At 50.0% G+C, this 21,166-nt stretch overlaps 8 protein-coding genes across 8 annotated transcripts; 4 read left to right on the top strand and 4 right to left on the bottom strand.

The window, feature by feature from the left end:
- Positions 1-139: 139 nt before the first annotated feature.
- On the top strand, positions 140-924 carry LAJ45_06734 (uncharacterized protein; the record flags this gene model as incomplete). The annotated part of the gene is made up of 5 exons (XM_046116296.1): positions 140-206; positions 366-392; positions 480-509; positions 609-699; positions 792-924. 5 exons carry the CDS (start codon positions 140-142, stop codon positions 922-924), a joined length of 348 nt encoding a protein of 115 aa, XP_045970499.1.
- Positions 925-1,885: 961 nt separating this feature from the next.
- Positions 1,886-2,967, bottom strand: LAJ45_06733 (uncharacterized protein; the record flags this gene model as incomplete). Its single annotated transcript, XM_046116295.1, has 3 exons — positions 1,886-2,290; positions 2,376-2,843; positions 2,902-2,967. 3 exons carry the CDS (start codon positions 2,965-2,967, stop codon positions 1,886-1,888), a joined length of 939 nt encoding a protein of 312 aa, XP_045970498.1.
- A 397-nt stretch (positions 2,968-3,364) lies between these two features.
- On the top strand, positions 3,365-4,644 carry LAJ45_06732 (uncharacterized protein; the record flags this gene model as incomplete). The annotated part of the gene is made up of 4 exons (XM_046116294.1): positions 3,365-3,563; positions 3,635-3,752; positions 3,809-3,863; positions 4,210-4,644. The coding sequence occupies 4 exons, from the start codon at positions 3,365-3,367 to the stop codon at positions 4,642-4,644; spliced, it is 807 nt and encodes a 268-aa protein (XP_045970497.1).
- A 613-nt stretch (positions 4,645-5,257) lies between these two features.
- LAJ45_06731 (uncharacterized protein) lies at positions 5,258-5,958 on the bottom strand (the record flags this gene model as incomplete). Its single annotated transcript, XM_046116293.1, has 3 exons — positions 5,258-5,537; positions 5,624-5,726; positions 5,946-5,958. 3 exons carry the CDS (start codon positions 5,956-5,958, stop codon positions 5,258-5,260), a joined length of 396 nt encoding a protein of 131 aa, XP_045970496.1.
- Positions 5,959-6,075: 117 nt separating this feature from the next.
- Positions 6,076-10,319, top strand: LAJ45_06730 (uncharacterized protein; the record flags this gene model as incomplete). The annotated part of the gene is made up of 8 exons (XM_046116292.1): positions 6,076-6,084; positions 6,310-6,315; positions 6,375-6,503; positions 6,600-6,703; positions 7,744-7,881; positions 8,046-8,649; positions 8,727-9,156; positions 9,232-10,319. 8 exons carry the CDS (start codon positions 6,076-6,078, stop codon positions 10,317-10,319), a joined length of 2,508 nt encoding a protein of 835 aa, XP_045970495.1.
- Positions 10,320-11,787: 1,468 nt separating this feature from the next.
- Positions 11,788-12,428, bottom strand: LAJ45_06729 (uncharacterized protein; the record flags this gene model as incomplete). The annotated part of the gene is made up of 3 exons (XM_046116291.1): positions 11,788-11,829; positions 11,893-12,216; positions 12,273-12,428. 3 exons carry the CDS (start codon positions 12,426-12,428, stop codon positions 11,788-11,790), a joined length of 522 nt encoding a protein of 173 aa, XP_045970494.1.
- A 1,832-nt stretch (positions 12,429-14,260) lies between these two features.
- On the top strand, positions 14,261-15,110 carry LAJ45_06728 (uncharacterized protein; the record flags this gene model as incomplete). The annotated part of the gene is made up of 5 exons (XM_046116290.1): positions 14,261-14,288; positions 14,491-14,553; positions 14,636-14,728; positions 14,891-15,036; positions 15,096-15,110. 5 exons carry the CDS (start codon positions 14,261-14,263, stop codon positions 15,108-15,110), a joined length of 345 nt encoding a protein of 114 aa, XP_045970493.1.
- A 2,316-nt stretch (positions 15,111-17,426) lies between these two features.
- On the bottom strand, positions 17,427-20,416 carry LAJ45_06727 (uncharacterized protein; the record flags this gene model as incomplete). Its single annotated transcript, XM_046116289.1, has 3 exons — positions 17,427-19,193; positions 19,263-19,905; positions 19,968-20,416. The coding sequence occupies 3 exons, from the start codon at positions 20,414-20,416 to the stop codon at positions 17,427-17,429; spliced, it is 2,859 nt and encodes a 952-aa protein (XP_045970492.1).
- Between the last annotated feature and the right edge of the window lie 750 nt (positions 20,417-21,166).

The raw sequence follows: 21,166 nt of genomic DNA, 5'->3' as shown, positions 1-21,166 counted from the left end.
ACGGGAAGAGCTTTCTTCAAAAAAAATTGTAGCAACCGTGCGCAACAGCAGTCTTCTTTATTGAATCCTGTTCAATTCTTTCCAAAACATCAATTTTTTTCACCTTGACAACCCCTCAGCAAATAACGACATATAGAAGATGCCGGTCCCAATCAACGCAGTTCCCCAAGGCCACGGCGGCCGCGGGCCGTCAACCTTCGATAAAAGTACGTCTCTCTCTCTCTCTCTCTCCCTCGGTACTGCTACTGTTACAAGCTCTGTGGTGGTTTTTTTTTAAATCTCTGGCCTCACGTATTGAGAGAGAGGGAATTAAAGAGACGGAGATGATGAAGAGTATGGAGCTGACGAAACTGTACAACAAATAGTGAAGATGGGAGCTATGATGGGCACCAGTACTCCTCCTCCCCCCTCCCCTCGGCCTCTACCTCTACTCTACACCCTGATCATCCATCGACAGAAACACTACTAACACACCGTAGGCGTCGGCCTCTGTATCGGTTTCCTCTTCGGTATACATCCCCCTCTCCCACTCCCACTCTCCCAGTCCTGTTTGTGGCTTTAGGTTTTGGGTTCAAGGTAGCTGACAAACGGTGATGGATGGTGAACAGGTGGCTATGCACTCATCAAGAACGGCGCCGGACCAAACGGGTTCATTCGTAGTCTGGGGCAGTACATGCTTGGGTCTGCTGCTACTTTCGGGTTTGCCTCTCTACTCCTCTCTCCTCCTCCTTCCTTTCTTCTACTTCGGATGGGTGATGGGTGAATGGACGGGTGTTGATGGGTATGGCTAGGTTCTTCATGTCGATCGGAACCGCAATCCGCACAGAGACCACCTCGGAGATTGCGATGGAGGCATTCATGAAGGCGCGCGCGGCGCCGATAGTGTTGATGGCGAGGAGGAGGGAGGCGGAGAGGAGGGAGTAGGGTCCCGGGTACAGGGGGTGGTGGTGGGGGAGAGGGAGAGGGAGAGGGGGGATGTGTATATTTTTAGGAGCTTGGCTTTGGGGAATACAAAGTACTGTTTTTCTCGGGGTGTGAGAGTGTGCGTACCGTACGTCTACAGTGGCCCTTGGGTTGTGAGGTTGGATATGGGGTGCGGTGGGTGGACGGGGGGTAAAGACTCGGCTCTATTGAGAGCGCAATCCGGACTTGGGCGGTGGTGAGAGGACCGGCGGGTTGAGTGTGGTGGTTGGTAGTGCATTGGTTTACTTTAGTTCAATTGCAAGGCTGGGACAAAGAATAGCTAGTGGGGGATTCTTGACAAGCGTTTTGTGTTTTGCCCCGGTAGGGGTGCTGTTATTTGCATGAATGTAGAATTTCCCAGACAAATATTTCAACTACCAATTAACCACTCAGTAGATACTGTCAACTACTACATGTCGTTATGTACCCAGATAGGCCAATTCACCGTAGCCACATACATGTACCTATCCTTAATAGCCCCCACAGTTCATAACCCGCCTCCCCCATGCAATTCCATTCCCGTTACCGTTCCTGTTTCCGTCCCGTTATCACAATTGGAGTACCGTTGTCACAATTGAAGTACATCATTCCCAGAAACAAGCAATCATTGCAGAGAAACAAGCAAAAAAAAAGAAACACCGAGTGATAATACATGATCGACCAGTCCTGCGCGGCGCCGGTATCGATTTTTCCTCCGTCGTGCATGTGCCATGATATGATTCTATATTTGTGGTTTGGAACTTTTTCTCCAACGACAGCTACACTGCAGTGTTTAAGACGCTCTTGTCCAATGCCGGGGGATGGATAGGCAGAAACATGTTCCGCCTTGCAGTACATCCACGCCGAAGCACTCACTACACTACATCTCCATCAGTCTCACCTACCATCCCCCCAAACCGCATCCGATTAACCCTACATGTCTCTACACCACCACCACACCCGCCGCCCCCGCCACCATCTCCAAACTCTTAATCGCGCCCACCAGCGCATGCTCCAGCCCCCCTAGCTTCGCCCACACCGCCATCAGATTCGGGTCCTGGCTCTCGACCTTGATCCGCTCCCTCACGCGCACGCTCGCGCCGCGATACACAAACACCTCTGCGCCCTCCGCCTCCCCTCCCCCTCCCCCCATCCCCATCCCCACGCCCCCGCGCAGCCCCACCGCCGCCGCAAACCGCTGCCCAAACCCAAACCCGCCCCCTGGGGCACTACCGCCGTCGACGCTGCCCACAGCAACTGGCTCCAGCGTGCGCAGCTCCGCGGTTAGCGCCGCTTCGGTGATGTATAGATCGAACGCCAGCAGCGGCGGTAGCGGGGGGTCGAATATCTATCCATCCCTCTCGTTAGCCTCTCTGCGTGTGTGTATGTGTGTGGGTAGGGGGTGCCAGCCAGCCAGCCAGCTAGCTACGAACCCTCGGATCCACCGCGCGGCACGGAAACAGCGCGGCAGGCCTCGCCCCCTTCAGCGCCGCCCGCGCAGCCGCAATGCCGCCCCTCAACACGCGCATCTTGCGCAGCGCGCCCGCCGCGCCGTCGCGGCCGCGGCCGAGCCATGCCGCCTCGGCGCCCTCGGGGCCGAGGAGGGCCAGGCACTCGCGGACGTGGTTCTTGACGTCGGTGAGCTGCTCGATGTGTAGGTCGCGCGCGAGGGTCAGCTTGTGTTTGGGTGGGAGGCCGTGGAGCTTGGCGGTGATGTCGCCCTTTGTGATTGTGGGGCCGGCGCGGGTGACGAAGCCTTTGAGGGCCTCGCTGCGCGGGGAGGTGAGGGCGAGGGTGGAGGTTGTGTGTGGGGAGAGGAGGGTGCGGCAGCTGTGCAGGCCGTGGCGGAGGGAGTGGAGGGTGTCGGGGAGGGTGGTGAGGAGCCAGGTTAGTTCGTTGGACTAGAGGGGTGGTTAGCGGTGTGGATTTGGGGTAGAGGATGGAGAGCGGGGGACGTACGGCGGAGAGGTCCTCCTGCTGGAGGAGCTCGGCGGGGGAGATTGGGGGGTAGATTGTTGTGGCCATGGCTACATGACGGTGTTTGGGTGAAGCTGTGAGAGTGATTGGTATCGTGAGAGTGATAGATAGTGATGGTGAACGGTGACAGGTTCTACTGTCTGCAGCGCCCGGCTAATCCCAGAAACAGAAATAGAAACAGAAACAGAAACCTCTCGTATGAGACGCCGCGAGGTGAATCAGATCATTTCCCCTCAGTTGAATTCTCACTCCACCCTCACCTCATCTCTCTGTCTCTGTCTCTCTCTGTCTCTCTCTGTCTCTCACCATCTCTCACCATCTCTCACCATCTCTCACCATCTCTATCTCTATCTCTCTAGCTATCTACTGTAAAATAACCCACTCCCCCCGCAGTCTCACCTTTATCCTCACCCATCCAGCACTTTCGCAAAAGAAACCCAGATAGATGCTATCCTCCCTCAACCCGCTCAAGCGAGCCGCGCAGCTCGTCGGCGCCCGCACCCTCCTCTCCTCCGCCTCCATCTTCCCGCCCACCGCACGCCCACCGCCAAACTACCCCGGCCACATCCCGCTCACCACCCCCGAGCGCGCCCTCCTCGCCGTCGGCAGCGCCGTCGGATCCCTGCTCAATCCGCGGCGGGGTGGTATTACTCTCCCTCTCTCCCTCTCTCCCCCCACTGTGGCCAATTAGATTAATAACCGGGGAGAAAGCTAGACCTGATTGCAGCGCTGGGCGAGGCCACGGCGACGCCGTACTTTATATACCGGCTGCGCGATGCGATGCTGGCGGATCCCACGGGGAGGAGGATACTGAGGGACCGCCCGAGGATCACGTCCAAGACGATGAGTATGGAGATGCTGAGGGCGCTGCCGGACGGGACGGTGGGAGGGAGTATGCGGCGTGGTTGGATAAGGAGGGGGTGTCGCCGGATACGAGGTCGCAGGTACGTTGATTTTTGGTTTTGTTTTTTTGGTTTGCGGGTGTACTCTGGGTGTAATGGGTTTGTGCGGTTTGTGTGGTTTGGGTTTGTACTATTGGTGCTATTGTATTGGTACTGGTGAGACTGTTTCTGGGGCGGTTTGGGAATTGGGAATTGGGAACTGGGAGTACGGGCTGGCTGGCTGTGGGGTATTCTACTATTTGTACTACGACTATCTCCAGTACTACTTTACTTCTACTGTCTCTACTGTCTTACCACCCCTACTATCTACTATCATCCCACCGTCCCCCAAAACCCAGGGCCCATACCCACAATCCCCACACACTAACCCCCCTCCCTCCCCCCGCAGGTCCGCTACATCGACGACCCCGAATGCGCCTACATCATGCAGCGCTACCGCGAATCCCACGACTTCTACCACGCGCTCACGGGCCTGCCCATCATCGTCGAAGGCGAGATCGCGCTGAAGGCATTCGAGTTCTTCAACACGCTCATCCCCATGACGGGGCTCAGCATGTTTGCATTCGTGCGGCTCAAGCGCAGCGAGCAGGCGCGCATCCTCAACACGTATTTCCCCTGGGCCGTCAGGAACGGGTTGCTGGCGAGGGAGGTCATCAATATCTATTGGGAGGAGGAGCTGTTGACGAGTGTGGTGGCGCTGAGGGAGAGGATTGGGATTGAGAAGCCGCCGGATTTGAGGAGTGTGAGGAGGGAGGAGAGGAGGCTGAGGAAGGAGGCGGAGAGGAGGAAGGCGGCGGAGGGGGGAGCGGGGGTGGTGGGGTAGAGAGGTGTGGGTTGGGTGTGGGTTGGGGGGTCAATGATTGGAACGAGTTTTTTTTTTTTAGGGTTGGTTTGTAGGTGACGCTTGATGCAATAAACATCATTACCGGAGCTGTCTGTGTTCTTGCGGAGTGATCATTTCCCAATCATGTAAATGCATCAGCACCCCGATCCGATTTCAGCCAGCAAATGGGGCGGTATTGGGATTGCTGTGTAGTAATCCAATTCAGGTAGTAAATGCAATGCATGTTACTCTACTATTGGGAAGGATGCTAGTGGGTTGGGGTTTAGCCAGCCAGTAGATGTAGATGTCAATATCAGAGACACTGGTACATACTCTAATCTCTGAGTATTATTGAGAGTGCGCTAGTACTTGACCTCAGCTACTACTACACTAGTACGCTACTCGAATCTCGACGAGGCAGCTGTCGATATCAGAGTCACTGACATCCACTCACAGCTAGCCAATAGATCATACCCAAACCTCATCCAGCAGCCCGTAACAACAGCAGCAGCACCAACAGCAGCAGCAGCACCAACAGCAGCAGCAGCAGTAGTAGTAATAGTAGATATCATTCCTCCCACAACCCCCCCAGCCAACCACAGCTTCCCCACGTTTACCAGTCGTCCTCATCATCATCAAAGCCGCCCTTCCTCCGCGAAAACACCACCTTGCCCTCCTCGGCCTTCTGCTTGTCCATCATGTTGATGATGGCGATGAGGTCGTCCTCGGTGACGCGCTGCCGCAGCTCGTTGCTGCGCGCCATCATGATGAAGCGGTTCTCGAGGTCGCGCGCGCGCTCCTCCTTCACCATCGCGATGCGGTTGAGGCGGTCCACGGCTTCGGGCGTGAGGATCTGGTTGATGATGGATTTGCGCGCTTCGGCCTCTTGTTGTCTGTGGTGGGTGGTTGGTGTTGGTGGTTAGTTGGTTGTTAGGTAGGTTGGGGATGTGAGGAAGGTAAGGGGGGGGAAGGTGCGTACTGTTTGTCGCCTCCACCGTTACTGCCGCCGCCGCCGCCGCCGCCGCTGGAGGCCTGCTGCTGCTGCAGCTCTTGCATGCGCGCCTGGCGGATCTTTTGGAGGTCTGGTTCCGGCCGGCGTCAGTTAGTAGGGGGGTTTCACATGATGCGATCACGAACCATGGAGATCTGGCATGGGGATGGGGCATGGGTTCTGGGGGTGGCAGTGCTCTGCTCTGCTCTGCTATGCTATGCTATGCTATGCTCGAACCCCCTCCTTCCCTCCCTCCCCCTCTCGTTCTTTTGCATTTGGGGGTTGCGGTTGGGGTTGGGGGATTACTAACCGTCGTCGTCCATGTTTCGTGTTTAATCTTAGGGATCGTGGGATTCGTGGGCGTCGTGGAAGTAGTAGTAGTAGGGGGAGGGGGAGGGTAGTGGGGTAGTGAATAGGAGGCAGGTAGGAGGAGTATAGAGATGCTCGTTGTTCGTTCGTTCGTTCGTTGATGCTCCGCGGCGTCCCGGCGGCTCCTCACACTCGTTTCTGATCTCGTTTCGCACCTGCCCCTCCATGTCCCCCCGCGAAAATAGGCTTAGCGCCCAACTTCTCTGCTTTACAGGGAGGGGGAGCCGCCCCTCCCCTCCCCGAATCATCCGTAGGCTACATGTACTCTAGAGTACCTACAATACGGGCGCTACTCTTACGGCTAGGGTCAGGTACTCTGCATGTTGAATTCCTTCCTGCTGCTGCGCAGCCTCACTCATATGCTCCTTAGAGTACCACTCCCCTGCGGCGGCGGCACATTGGAAATGATCTGGAGGCACGGGCTGTCTTCCGTCTAGGTTGTACTTCTAGGTATCTGTCTAAACTGTCGGGTCTGGGAACCCTCTGTTTGCAGCCTAAAGTGAGGTTTGCGATCTTGATTTTTCGATCTTTTTTTTTTTTTTTTCCTGTTCTTTGGGGGGTGTTCGCTTATGGGGTTAAATATATCTCTCTACAGGTTTCTTTCTGGGGTTGGGTCCGGAGACGGAGACGGAGACGGAGAGACGTCAGGAGGATCGATTTTTTTTTACTTGTTCTTGCTTTGCTGGTACTTCTAGGTACGTACCTTAGACATGGTTCCTTGATTTGGCGGTGAGGTGAGGAGGATTTTCTGTTGGATCTCTCTTTTTTTTTTTGGCGGGTGGTGCTTTGCTTTTTCGGGGGGGGCAGTTTCGTTTCTTTTTTTGTGTGGATAAGGAGAGAGAGAGAGACGGACGCATCAGGATAGGATTAGAGTAGGAATACCAAAGCACATGCGCTACTGTTTGAAAGTGCTACATCACCACTGAGAGGAGAGTAATGTCAAATCTGGGGCCTGTGAGGTAGTTATTATCGAGTCAGTACTATTGCCTACGACATACTTATGTACCTACATGTACCTACAACCTCGATGGTTGAAAAAGGTACTCTAAGTACTCTACATGTAGGCAAGCCAAAGCAGGTACATGTAGTCTGGTTTAGCAGATCCACATAGCATGGCATTATGTATGTTGGAGTAGCGAATGCCGTACCAGAGACGTAAAGTACTGAGCTGGAGTAGAGACCCCCCCCCCCTCCCCCGGGTACAGATACAGCGTCATAAAACTCGCAATTTGGGCTGTCAGTTGTTCGTCGGTAGTCCGTCAGCTCCGCTCCCGCTGCCAGTCATTCGTTCGGCTCGTTTCCTCGCTCCAGGGATTCTTTCGATTCGAGGGAGAGCGACACTACTTTTTGCCTACTTTACTTTACTCTGCTTGACCTCTTCCTTACCTTACTAACTAAAATACCTCTGATCTGATCTCTGATCACTCTCTCTCTCTCTCTCTTACTTCCGCATACCCACATAGACGCACACGCTTGCTCGTTTGCTCTCTCTTGCAACTTGAAATCACACGCTCTCTCTCTCTTCTCTCTTCGCACCCAGTCTTTCCCTTCCTTCTTCTTCTCCTTCTTCTTATTCTTCTACTCATTCTTCTTCTTAATCTTTTTTTCACAACTATTACTTCTCTTCTTTGCAGTCGGTCGCACTACTACTTCACTTTACCTTCTTTACCCTTTTTAACTTGTTTCCGCACTTGTTTCCTCCCCCGTCGACTGAAGACGTAACAAGTTTCCTACTCTAGTCGTCGTCATCCTCCGCCAATCGCTCGCTCGCTCTCGTTTCCTGCACCGGAAGCGACACCTTTTCTTCACAACTCCCAATCCTCTCGGTCACACCTTTCTCCGCCCGCCGATCCCCTCACAACCAGCAAGCTGGCTGAGTACGTTTTTTTTTTCTCTCTCCCCTTCTAGTAGTACATAAACCACACACACCTCCATCCACGAATAATAATAAAACGATGAAAATTTTCTGTCGCCCGCTTTGTCGTCGCTATCGAGCTAGCCGCTAACCTTAAAATTTACTATTTTTTTTGCACACCCACAGATACTTATATCTCGTCCATGCCAACAAGGGGCATGGCCCATTCTCATCTGGCCCTCCGTCGAAGCCGAAACTGCGCGCCATAAATACTGTACAAAAGACGCCAATCTCGCCTTCGAGCATCAACTCACCCCCCGGATTCTCAACCATGACGACCGATCGCCCAGGCCTGTTCAAGACGGCCAGCGAGAGCGCGTTGAGGAATTCTTCGACGACGACGACGACGGCTGAGGAGCAGCAGCAGCAGACTGGCGACAGCACCAATGGGGACCAGAATTTGAACAAAGAGGTGGCGGCGTTGAGCAACAAGTTGATTAGTGCGATCAATCACCAGACGCAGCTGGACGACTCGCTGGCGACGACGAAACATGAACTGGAGTTGTCGAAAGCGAAGATAAGGCAGTTGGAAGCGGTGGCTAAGAAACATGAGGAAATGATGTCAAAGGGATTGTTGGTGGAGAAGAAGGATGTGGATGCCGAAGCGGCGCAACTCATGAATCGGTTAAAGGAGGAGCGGACACAGCGCGGTAAGGCAGAAAAGGATAAGCGCAACATCGAACAGGAATTGGAGACTTTGACGACGGCTTTGTTTGACGAGGCTAATAAGGTACATATGCCTATGCCTCGGCATTGACTCCAATTGAGGGTTGATGTGTATAATATTGACATTATGGGGTGAATTAGATGGTCTCGGCAGCACGAAAGGAACGGGATGCAATGGACAAGAAGAACGAGCAGCTCCGCGCTCAATTGGCCGATACAGAGATGTTACTGGCCTCGCATCAGGAGCAGCTCGCAGAGCTGAAGTTGGTAATGCAACAAATGACTGCGGACCGGGAAGAGTCGGAAATCGACATGTCCACGGGAACGCCTTCGACGCCTGCATTGAATAATCGTGCAAGCAAAGAATCCTTCGCCCGCATGTTCGAGTCTCTGCACTTGTCACCCAATAACATGACACCTGAAGAGATGACCCCGTGTCCTCCCACATCGCTCTCCGGCCTACTCCATCCAGTTTTGCGTTACGATACTGGAGCATATCAAGACTTCTGCGAAGTTATGCATGCTCCGAAGGTGGTCCCCAAGACATCACCAATGCCCCGACTTTCCAGCGGTTCGTTCTCCTCAATCCAGGTCATGGGCATGGGGATCCCGGGCTACAGCTCATCTCCAAGTGGTTCTCCAACAGGGTTGACCGGTGGTTTATTCGGTTCAAAGAACAAAGACAAAGACGCCGACAGCCGCCCATCGAGCCCTTCGAGTAATGCTCCCACAAACAGCAACGGCGCTCAGGGACAGCAACAGACTGGGCTCGGTTTGAAGGAAACAAAGTTCTATAAGCGGGTACTTGTGGAAGACATCGAACCGACACTTAGACTCGACAATGCCCCCGGCCTATCATGGCTCGCAAGACGAAACGTGTTGAGTGCGATCACAGATGGAAACCTTGTGATTGATCCAATTCCATCAACAAGTATTCTAAACACATTTTCGTGCACCCTATGCGGGGAGGTACGACCAGGTGAGGAGCATGCCCGAACCCACAGGATGCGAACGTCAGAAGCGCCGAACGCACAGCGATACCCACTTTGTGGATATTGCGTTGTCCGGACCCGCGCTGTATGCGATTTTCTGGCCTTCCTGAGAACTCTCAAGGAGGGTCTGTGGAAATGCGAAAGCGAGGGAGATGAGAAGCACGCCTGGGATGAATCTGTCAAACTACGGGAACGTATGTTCTGGAGCCGTATCGGCGGTGGTGTAATTCCGGCATTCATTCACAACCGGGACTCGGCCAGAAACTCCGAAGAGCAGGAGCGCTCACGGAGAGGCGAGTCACCAATGTCAGATGCTCAGGATGGCCAGGTCAAGCTTGATGTTCCAAAGAAGCGGAGTAGCAGAGATGCTTCGCATTTTGCAAAGCATGATAGAATGCCGAGTGTGACCGAAGATAAGGTCATGCTATCAGTTCCATACGACAGTGCTCCCTCGCGGACTAGCCAGGACTCCGATAGAACGGAGGCTTCCTGTGCCTCTGTTATCGTTACGCCACAAGTGCGACGCTACGAGAGCTCTGAGGCCGATGATACTAGCAGCATCCAGTCCTCAGACAGGTTCAGTGACTCAGTAGATGACATTGATGAGGATCGGGACACGAGGAGAGATACTATCACAGCCGCGATCAATAGTCCTCTTCCTCAAGACGACGAGACATTTGAGACCCCGTTGCCGACACCACGATTTGACCAGGAGAAACATGCAGTTCCCGGTGCTTGGTAGGCGACGTCTGGAGTTCTGACATATCATATCTACATGAAATATGGGAAGATGTCTTTTTTTGTTTTTATTTTGACCTTTTTTTTGTCTTATGGGATGGATGGGTTCATGAGTGGGGTTTCTTACTTTTTTTTTTACTTTCGTCCTTTCTAAAATGGATAGATTGTTAGTCTTTTTTTTTCTCACTTTACTTCTGCATCTTGGACGAGGTGGATTGATTTTACCGACGTTTCTTCCCCCCCCATTTCTCTTCTCATGCCCCTGCATAAATAACTGTTCATACATATAGTACGACCTCCATTTCTTTATGTCTTATGTTTCTTTCTCTAGAGGAGAGCCCTCACCCTCACCACTCTGCTTACTCTGTTTGATTTGTTGGTGTTTTTGCATTGGTTGTTTTATTTTTATTCTTTTGAATCCGTGGACTGTTCTTGGTGCCTGTTTCTAGGTCTTCCTTTTCAACCTCCTTTGTCCGGCTTCTTTCTGACTCACAATTGCTATAAATATTATAATTCACCGGGCACTCGATCTATCTGACGGCTGGAGTTTAGTTTTCGTTTTTTTTTTTCTTTTTTATCTTCTTTTCTCTTTATCTTTATGTAAGCGGATGGAAACGGGATTGGGTTGGGATCGGACGGGGGAGTGGATTGGGGGGGGGGGGGGTCATCTCATACTTAGGGCGAATATGAAATTTCTTTACACTATGGCTGTGGATTCGTGTTCTTGTGAGCGTGAGCATGAGCGTGGGAGTGGTCGCATGACATTTTATGTGGACGGAAGGGAGGGAGCGTGGGAGCGATGGGACGGGAGGGATCGAAGGGATGAGTGAAGGGACGGAAAGGAATGGATGGGGTGAGGATTGCAGTGACTATAGAGTCAGGGATAGTGATAGGATGAGATAGGGAAGGATTGGATGGGCTCGTGATGGGGAACGTTTATAAGGTGGTGAAAGATCTGTTTTGTTCGAAGATGGGTTAGGGGGCGAGTGAGTGCGAGTGATGGCTCATGATGGAGCAGGATTTGTCCTACATGCCTAGAGCGACGACAACCTTTAAAATACCACTGTAATACTATACTTCAAGTGTAATCAAAACCAGAGATTAAACGGATACCGGAGGATACCAACATACGAAAAACATGCTGTGGAATTGCGCAACCTAACACATGGCAGTGCTGGGTAAATGTTTGAGTCCGGCATGGGAAATAAGCTCAACTCATTTAAGGGAACAACTGGACTGATCTCGTGAGTAGCACATGTTGTTTCGTGATACACGTTTTGTTTCGAGCTTTGATTTATGTAGGACTAGAGCACAAACACACGTTCCATTATCATGAGCCTTTATTCGCCCCGTTCATTTCATAATTTCGTCAGCTTATTAAAAAGACAAAACCCCTAACCGTGACTCCGTTAAAACCTATAACATGTACCCGCTTGCTATGCATATGTTACTATTATCGATTGATGCCTGCATCACCCACGACCATAATTCATTGTCATCCTCATCTGTCTCTCCTACACACCCACATCTTTATTAGCTCATCTCCATACTAACACCTGTACACGGACAATCCATACCTTGTGCCCCGCTTGTAACTCTAACCTCTCGATGGTATGCGCCAGCCGCTCCTTCTTACTCTTCAACATTTTCAATCTCTCCGCATTGGCATTATTCCCCGCTCTGCTCCCCGGCCTCCCAACTGCGCCCCTACTCACATGCGGCTTCTGTTGGAGTCGCCCCTCCTGCAGCTCTGACTTTGATATCAGTGCCTTCTCGCGGCGCTCCATCTTGGCTAGATGCTGCTCAACGCGGCGGAGGAGGTGCTCTACCTCGGGGCCGATTTCGGAGGCAAGCGCAGTTTGCGCGGCGTATAGAGTGGGCTCAGAGATTAGTTCGAAGTGCTAGTACGGTCAGTCAGTATATATGTATGAGCTTGTTGCGAGAGGTGGGAACTGACTCTTGTGCATTGGAGGACTTTCTTCATCCGTGGGAAGTCGCGGACGCCAGAGTCGAGGATTGAAATTGAGGAGTCGAGAAGACGTTGGGAGTTTTGAAGAGAGGCGACGCAACCTTGGAGGGAGGCAATAGTGCCGTTTAGTGGTGGGTTGGACATTATTTTTGGATAGCTAGCGCGGTAGAGGTCGTTGATATCGATAGACTTGTTTATATCGTGCTTGGGGTTGAACAAGAGCCTCACACCTCATCACCCGGACAGCTCGCTTGGCAGCATAATGCGGAAGATGTAAAGAGTGCCATAAATCACAGATAATGCTACCCCTGAAAGCCCTTATTTAGACTAGATTGAACTGATTTAATTGCTAATTTTCATTTGTGAGACATTTTGTTCATTTCGTAATTTTTGCCCACCCGGAAATCCGAACCCCAACCCGAGTTTCAACGTCTGTTTCGCAAAAGTCGGAACAACTTCACCACATCCCCATCACCCGCGATACGTCGAAAAACCACCCCTCAACTCAATTACCCCACCAAACACCTCACGAACAATGTCTCTCATGACCAAGCTCTTTGGCCGAAAATGGCCCACTCCCGTCGGTTAGTACACTCGGCCTTGTTCGTGAGATGCTGATAGAAGGGCTTGCGCTAACCCCACGTTGTACGGAATTATAGCTCAGCCGATGTGGCCCTTCTTCGTTGCCGGTACGTTTACTCCTCGGAACCCGAGGGATACATGATGGGATGGGATTGTTATTTTTGGATTAATGGGATGGGAACTGTTTGATTGATGGAGTCCGGTAACTGACGGGAGGGTTGTGAATAGGCGGTGTCATCTTCTACGGAATCAACAGCTTCGCCAACCTTGTCGCAAACAGTATGTTCCCTTTCCACAATTCCTATACAGACCCTCGTTTTTTCCTGTTTGTGGCTCTCCCTGCCTTGTGCGGGGGCAGATATGTTCATAGCCTATCGTTGTCCTTCTGGCTATCATCGCATACATCCGGATTACCCTGCTCTATTGTTGGTTTTTTTTTTTTTGCTAACTCGGCGGACTTTTATAGCTGAGGAGTTCAAGAACGACCCTCGCAACAGGAACGCGAAGCCTGTAGCTCACTAGATTTCGCTTGGTGGATAAAAAGGTCGAAAACTGTTTTTTTAATGCGTACATACTCGAAAGATAGAGGGAGAGTTTTGCATGGGATAAGTGCAAGCGCGGGCTGATGTTTATCAAAAAAAGAATGTGATATCTTCATGTGCTGTGAAATAAACTACATACCGCAGTACCGTGATATCCATTACGAGGATGACTAGTTTCCTTTCTTTCTGTTCGGACCGATTTTTTGGGTTGTTTCAAGCCTTTTTTGATCGATTAGCTGCGTAATAATTCGGCCTACTGCCCCCCATCACTCAGCCGGGTCGGGTCAGCCCTACCGAGTGGTAGTGAGGTGAGGGAAATCAGACTCGCGAGTGTGGTTCTACTGGTACCAGCGAAAGCTCTGGGTGGGATGCAGCGATGAGCTGCCCTGCTGCGGCACTTCGAAGAGCCAGTTTTTTTTCTTGTGTGGCAAATATAATATCGAGTAACAATAAATGCTCAAGTGAGACTACCACACAGATTGTTGTGTAGCATTCTACATGGAAATACCAACACGGTCAAAGATTCTTGAGGAAGAGCAAAGAGTCTGGGACACAAATTAGTCACAGCCACCGCCAACCACAACAGAACGCCAAGTAATCCCGCGGTTCGTCTCTCAGTCACACTGGCACAGCCAACCCATCCATTTACCTTACCTTGGTCTTAGTCCTTCCGTTGCCCTCGCTAGTATTTAAATCTCCTAACCCCTCGTCCACCTCAAACCTCTTCTTCTTTCCCCAAGATCACCGACCCAGCTTCACACACTAGCAACTCCGTTCCAGACTATCATCGCCTTCTCCGCCTAAGGAATATCTCCAACACTTCCGCATACAACACCCCCTCGCAGTTTGTTTATGTCCATCGAAAATCTCAAGGTTAATGGTAGGTCTTCAATCATTATCGCCACTATGACTCCTTCATCACTCTTCGCAGCGGATCTTCTCCCCTATCAGCACTACAGACGGGAACCTAGCTCCCTGCTGTGTGCTTCTAGATTAGGGAGAAGGTCTTGCAGCTGAAGGGAGTCTGATGAACACGGTCGTTAGATTACTATGACCTTTTACTTACGGTATTTTTTTTATAGATCCTTTCGCCGACGACGTTGGTGATACCCAGCCAAAGAATTACGTCCATATTCGTATCCAACGTAAGTTATTCAATGATATCCATCCCCTGAGACATCGCATCATTCATCTTGAGTATGTGCTGACCTGGCCTTTTCTCTACAGAGCGCAACGGTCGTAAGACGTTGACGACTGTCCAGGGGTTATCTAAGGATTACAGCCCGAAAGCTCTTCTCAAGGCTTTCAAGAAGGAATACGGTTGGTCCCACATCTCCCTCTGCGTTGTACCCCGATCCCGATAGGGGAAATCCCTCATTAAGCACTTTTTGTGTCACCCTTACCCCTTACCTTACCCTCCCTGCCTTATCGATCTCGATCACGATAACGAATATGAGCGCTGACGTTGCACAATTGTCTCAGCCTGCAATGGCACCATCATTCAGGATAAAGACATGGGGGAGGTGATTCAGCTCCAGGGAGATCACCGTACTAAGGTGATGGATTTTCTCACCGACAAGGATAAAGACAAGATGGGCAAATACGCTTTGGCCAAGGAAAACATTAAAGTAAGTTTCTTTTTTTCATGCTATCGCTATCATCAGCATTTATCTAATCTTTTATCTAGATCCACGGATTTTAAGCCTTGCGTCTCCGGCCTGTTCCTCTCCACCACTTTTTGGTACATTTAGGAGAAGGAGACTGTCCGGTAAAGATGCTCATCAGTAGATGGGGTTTGTCCGAAGGTTAAATAGTTGCGTAGGAAAAAAAGCAAACATACCTATAACTCAAACAGGCGTTTTTTCTTTCAGACCTAACTGTTTAGCTATATCTTTCCATGCTTACAGCGAGGTTGTGAATGCATTTGCTTTGTTTTTGTGTACTAGTATTTTAGTTGCTTTTACTCTGCCGTTAAAAGGGCCATTTAATGGCCATATTCTTCCAAATTAATAATGTTTGAAAGAAACTATTTTGTCCCTAGTTCAAGAGCTTCCTTAATGAGGTCCATAAACATAGCCGGGATCGATCAAACAAGGCGGGGTACATGAGAGCTGCAAAGGCTACCACAGTAGTGGGGTAAAATTGACGAGGAATGATAGAATAATGGGGGTCGTAGGGGGTATGACGTAGAGATGGACCAGTGACAATTTGCTTATTTCTCGCTTCCGTTCAGATGACCTTCTGGCGCCGTGGGTGACGGTTGAAACCAGGGCAAATCGAGATAGCTACACAGGCAGTTTGGTACCGTTTTTATCCACCTGCTCTGCGCACTAACGCCTATGTAGAGCATACCTAGGTACATCATGCACCGCCACTGTACCTCACAGTTAAAAGGCGCATGCAATATGGCGCAGGGAAGTAAAGTAGTAATCGTATTAATAGATACTACAGCCCATACCCCCCCCAGATATCTTATCTCCCCAATTAATAGAGTAAACAAATGATAGTATATTCTGTAAAACTTTTTGAAACATCCAGTGTGTGGATCGGGGGGAACTTCGGTTTAGGGCACCGGGTAATGCTGTTGAGGACAGATCACAGGTGGTGGTGATCTCGTCCCTCGTCCAGGGATAATACCGATATGGAGTCCGAGTCCTTTTCTTTGCTTTGTTCTTTGCTTTGTTCGGATCCGTTGGGAATCTTGGACTAGTGACCGCTGTTGGTTTTGTAAGCGCTGGAAATCTCGGCGAGGCCAGAGCATGGGGGTGTCAGGTATTGTGGTGGTAATGATATTGGCTAACGATGCTTACTTAGGGTATCTGGTATGTACACTCGAAGCTTTATCATTGACTAAAACTCAGCAGTCAGGTCAGATATCAGAACTATCCAGGATCTGGAGGTTGAGGTGCCCATTTGTTCGCGGAGAGGGATCTCCCTAGCTAGACCCCGACTCCATCCCAGACCAGAACAAGAACCTCGAGACCAAATCATTGGCCATTCAATAAAGCAGCCTCTACTCCTCCCGTAAGTGAGGCCTTCTTAGGACCGGTATAGCTCTATGCCAAACACTTTGAAAGTGCGCGCGCAAAACTGCCTCAAAGTTTATCCAAAGAGGCTGTGAGATTATGGGGGCATTAAAAAAGAACCCTCCCCTCTGACTCCCCATCAATGCGAGTAAGTCGTTATACAGATGTCGTCCCATTTTAGATTAGAGAGCATTCATGCTGTATCAGCGGCTCGGTGCATAGTTACAAACACACGCAATATTCATGCAAAGCTAAACCTTGGATACGGTGTGTCTCTGATCGATCAAGAAGATTGTTTATGCATATGCTTTATGCTTCCATCCGTAGGAAGCCTACATAACCCCGGGTAGCACATGGGATGGTATTTTTGTTGATGTGTTTTGCCCTGTCTGGAGGCAAGAGAAGCGTTGATGGTCCAGGACAACATGAGTCACGGCGGATCACTCGCACTTCAAAAATGTTTCCAAAACAAGTTTTACTTATTCACAATAATCAAGTTATATACTTCACCGCCTCCCGGATACGATTAATTGTCTTGATGGGATGTTGAGAGTACTCGCATAGTATGTTGCAAACGGGTAAAGTAAAAAGGAAAAGAGAAAAAAAAATAGCAAATAGGAAAACATAATGGAAAACCTAAACCCCATCAATGAGAACAGAACAAAACTCCGAAATAATGTAAGTTGACGCCATAAAATATTTGGTTTCGCCCGTCTGAATACAGAAACGAAGCAAACAAAAAGGGAAGGTAAAAGAGGCACTATAAACTATCTAGTCCCATCCTTCATTCTTCTCAATTTCAAATATCAAGCGCGCCTATTCAGCTGATCGAAATCAAAACCAACATCCATAGATAACAATGATCCCAAAAAATAAATCAAGAGAAAGGTAAAATCAGAAACCATTTAGAACTCCAGCTATTCTCAACGGAAAAGAAATCCAGGACCATTTTTATGATCGACGAAATACCCCCAAAGATAAAAGATAACAAATCAAGTTAAAGATTCATCAGGCTCCCATGGAACCTTTGTTCTTAACTCTGCCTCCTCCGCAGCGTGCCATACTTCCCGTTCAGCCTCTTTTTCGATTCTCACCGCCCTCTCATGTTCTCGTTCCCTATCTAAAGCTCCACTAGCAGTCCTCAGCGATCTGCTACGTCTGGGGAGACCCGGAGAATTTATAGATACCGAAGCAGACTCAGAATCTTTGGACGAAGAAGAAGGAAACATGAGATGGGACTCAATGCTGCCGTTATGTGTCGTGTTTTTGCGCATGTAATCACTGTCTTCGCCATCCACAGTTTGAGAAGGCGAAGGCGGTTCTGAGTCTGGTGCTGCCACAACCAATAATTGATCAGTTCCACCGTTGAATGGAGATAGGTCTCGTGGTGGAATTGGTGGAGCTGGTGCCGCGCGTGTCTTATTCCTAGAGGGGAGTAGTGGTGGTGGAAGGGATTTCCGCTTTGGAACGTTGATCGGTGGTGTTTTCTTCGCCACTGGTGGAGGAATTGTGACAGGTGGTAGATTTCGCGAAGTTGGTTGTTTATTAGGGGCTTCAACCGATGATGATGATGATGATTCGCCTTGCGTATTTCGCGTTTTGTACCAATTCCTCACAGCTGCGGTTGCGGAAGCTACTGCCACAAAAGACGGCTTTTCTTGGAGTGCCTTAGGGAAGATAGTGTTTGCCAAGTTTGAGGTTGAATCGGAGGTATTCGGGCCAGGAGGCGAATTTGTTGCGGTTAAACTCTTAGCGGAGCTTCCGGAAGTGCTACGAGCTGGGCTGGGTGTTCCTTTAATGCCTCGTGCTCTAGAAACAACCTCGTCTGTTCGGTCTTCGTAAGAGGACGAATAACTACTTTTGTCTGAAGGTTGGTCAATTGAAACATCAGGTGTTAAAATGTCCACGTTGAACTTGGGCACAGTGGGGGACGCCGGATTTGTTTGAGACGGAGAGTGGGGACTCGAAGATGACCTCGACCTACTCATAGACATTACTGCCGAAGTAACACCTTTATCTGCAACATCTGTCTTACCGCGGACAGCTGTGACGTTGACCGCATCCGTAATCACACTGGGCGAGGGAGGTGATATTGTTGTTAAAGTCTGCGCTCTTTGAGATTTTGCTTTCCGCTCGCCGTGAGTTGATTTCAAGGAAGGCGACCTTGTAACGCCTCGAGGACTATCAGGTGGTTCGCTCAGGCCAATTATTGATGCAGATTTTTGTTTATCCAGAATTGTTGCTGTTTGTGCAATTATTGGCATGCTCATGGTTCGTTCATTTACCTGTCTCAGAGAATTTTCTATAAGCTCTTCTGGGACCTCTTCCTCAAGAGCATCATCCCTATCGACATCGTCCACAACTCCTTTCTCGGCTCCAGTTTCGCTCTCAGTGGGATTTCCATTGCTGAGCGCTTCCTCCCAGATTCCACCTCTGAACAATTGGTTTATAGTATCGGTGAATGGGGTGTCGTCGTAGTGCGGAAGCACAAGAGTTTCAGCTATTACTTCCCGCACTCGACTCTCAATTATACGGAGGATGGGATTCCAAATTATTTGTCGTGAGCCTACAATTGGCTCGATATCAAGCTCCATCTTGGGCATTGTCTCGAAAGCCATCCATATCCTGTTACTCGGAGGAGGCTTAATTTTAATGATTGCATGCCCTTCAAGCCTTTTTAAGACGACGCTAAGTACCAAGTTCACTTCCCTGGGTCTAAAGCGACCCGGCAACTGCAATGTAGCTTTGGCGGCAACTTCCTGAAGCAGACCGGGGAAATCTTAATTAGTCTCTGACGTCGGCTTTTATATTCAAGGTTTGTAACATACCAATCGAAAGTTACCGGTGTAATTGACGTCAGCCTCCGCGGAAAAATCACCATCTGCGTTGAACTCTTTTAATCGAGGATTTGTTATGTATGGAACACCCTCGCCAACATGGACTTTCTGTAAAACGATGTCGGAAAGAAAATTAGGTTTATTAACTCTGGCAATCTTTTTTGTTATTCTCGTTCGAATCATTTTTTCGACATCGGGGGTCTTGTATATGGCCAAGAAGAGGCGCCCAAATAGTCCATTGACCCAGTTCATCCGTAAATGTTCTTCTGAAGAATGTAGACGCTGCAATAGATTTATGATGTGATCCTGCTCGAAGCGTTGCGGCGTCGGTGATATTGTGGCAGGATCATTATAGGATTTCTCCTGGTTCTTGAGAAGTGCAAAATAAAAGTCCTCCTTCAAGGAACAATGTTCGGAGAACAAGAAGAATGGCATAGCAACAGTATTGGTATCAAGCGCTGGATCAACGGCACTATTCTTTCTGGATAGGCAGATGGCATTTCGGCGGATGTAAAGCTCTCCCTCTGGGATCGCTTCACCTCCGCCATAGATGCTGACCTTGTATAAGCTCAAGGAGATGACCAGGCGAACTTCGGTCTGATCAGAGTCGTCATATAGCATAAGATGCCCGTGTCTGCAAGAACCGGGAGCTGTGAGCGTCATATCTAGTCGTAAGGAACCAATGCACGGACGCACCTCAAAACCACGTAGAATTCATTCCTGGCCCTTCGAACCTTCTTATCTCCCCCGTTTGGATCTGCGGTTGCGGTACTTGCCCGCCTGTCGAAGAATCTACTGTACATAGATTGAACTACACCAGGCGAATCATTTACGGGAATGCTCTTTCCGGCCGGAGATGTCCGCTCTGGTGGTTTTCCATTCACACCCCCAGGGACGAACTCTCTCGTAACGGCAAAGTAACCTGCAGCAACATCGGCGGAGGCGGTAGACCTTCTAGACAGCTTTTCGTCATCTATCTTTAGTGTTTTATCTTCATCTCCTTCCCGGATCAGGTCAGAGATAGGCTCCTCGAGAAGGACATGTGGAAAGGTGAAATGAGCATAGAGTATGACGAGACCGAGTAATAACGGCAAAAAAGATATGCCTCCGAGCAGGTAAACAACGAGAAACGATAGAAAGCTCATGACCAGAGCTGGCTGGGGACAATGAGCATAGAGATCTCAACCACAGAGCTATGGTAGAGAAAGATGTGCAAGTTGGACACGATGCGAGAGAAGGACACTTGGGTAAGAATTCTTGGGAGGGGGGCTGATAATGTTGTTGTGATGACTATATGTATAGAGTACAGATGTAGTGTTAGTAGTACTGCAGGTGCCGTAAGTAGCCTCAGAGGCGGGTGCGGCAGTACATAGAAGACACAGGTCTGGGGTTGGGTTGGGGGGTAGCTGGAGTCACGTCACGCGTTGAGCCACTGTGCTGTTTACAATCACATTCCCTGCTTAGGTCCGGTGCTTGACTCTGGGGAAAAGCCATCCTAGTCCTAGAACGCTGGTCCCGTGCGCCACACGCTCTCGGCAACTCAACAACCATCCCCAAATTTACCTCTCTATCTCAAGCACCCCCCATCATCCATGTGTGTTTCTATTTGGGGCACGGGATACCTATCCATGAATCTCTCTGCGTCGGTAAGTGCATGTAAGTAGCATCAGCTACATCTTGAAGTGAAAGATCCCCCATCTGAATCGTGTAAGGTGATGCATTCGTGGTTGAGGCTCTTTGGACCTGTATGTACTTTTTTTTACGCATACCCCATCACGCCCTCGGTTGCCACATTGGAGAAAGACAGATTTGCGTGACATGACTTGAAAATTGGCTACTGTAATTCACTGAACCCCTAACCACGCAGAACATCCCACGACTCAACGCACCAGTTG

Source organism: Morchella importuna (genome assembly GCF_003444635.1).
Source record: "Morchella importuna strain M04M26 chromosome Unknown Morimp01GS020, whole genome shotgun sequence".
In the NCBI taxonomy this organism is placed as follows: domain Eukaryota; kingdom Fungi; phylum Ascomycota; class Pezizomycetes; order Pezizales; family Morchellaceae; genus Morchella; species Morchella importuna.
Note: the sequence above shows the minus strand (reverse complement) of the source record. Positions and strands in the feature narration are given on the sequence as shown.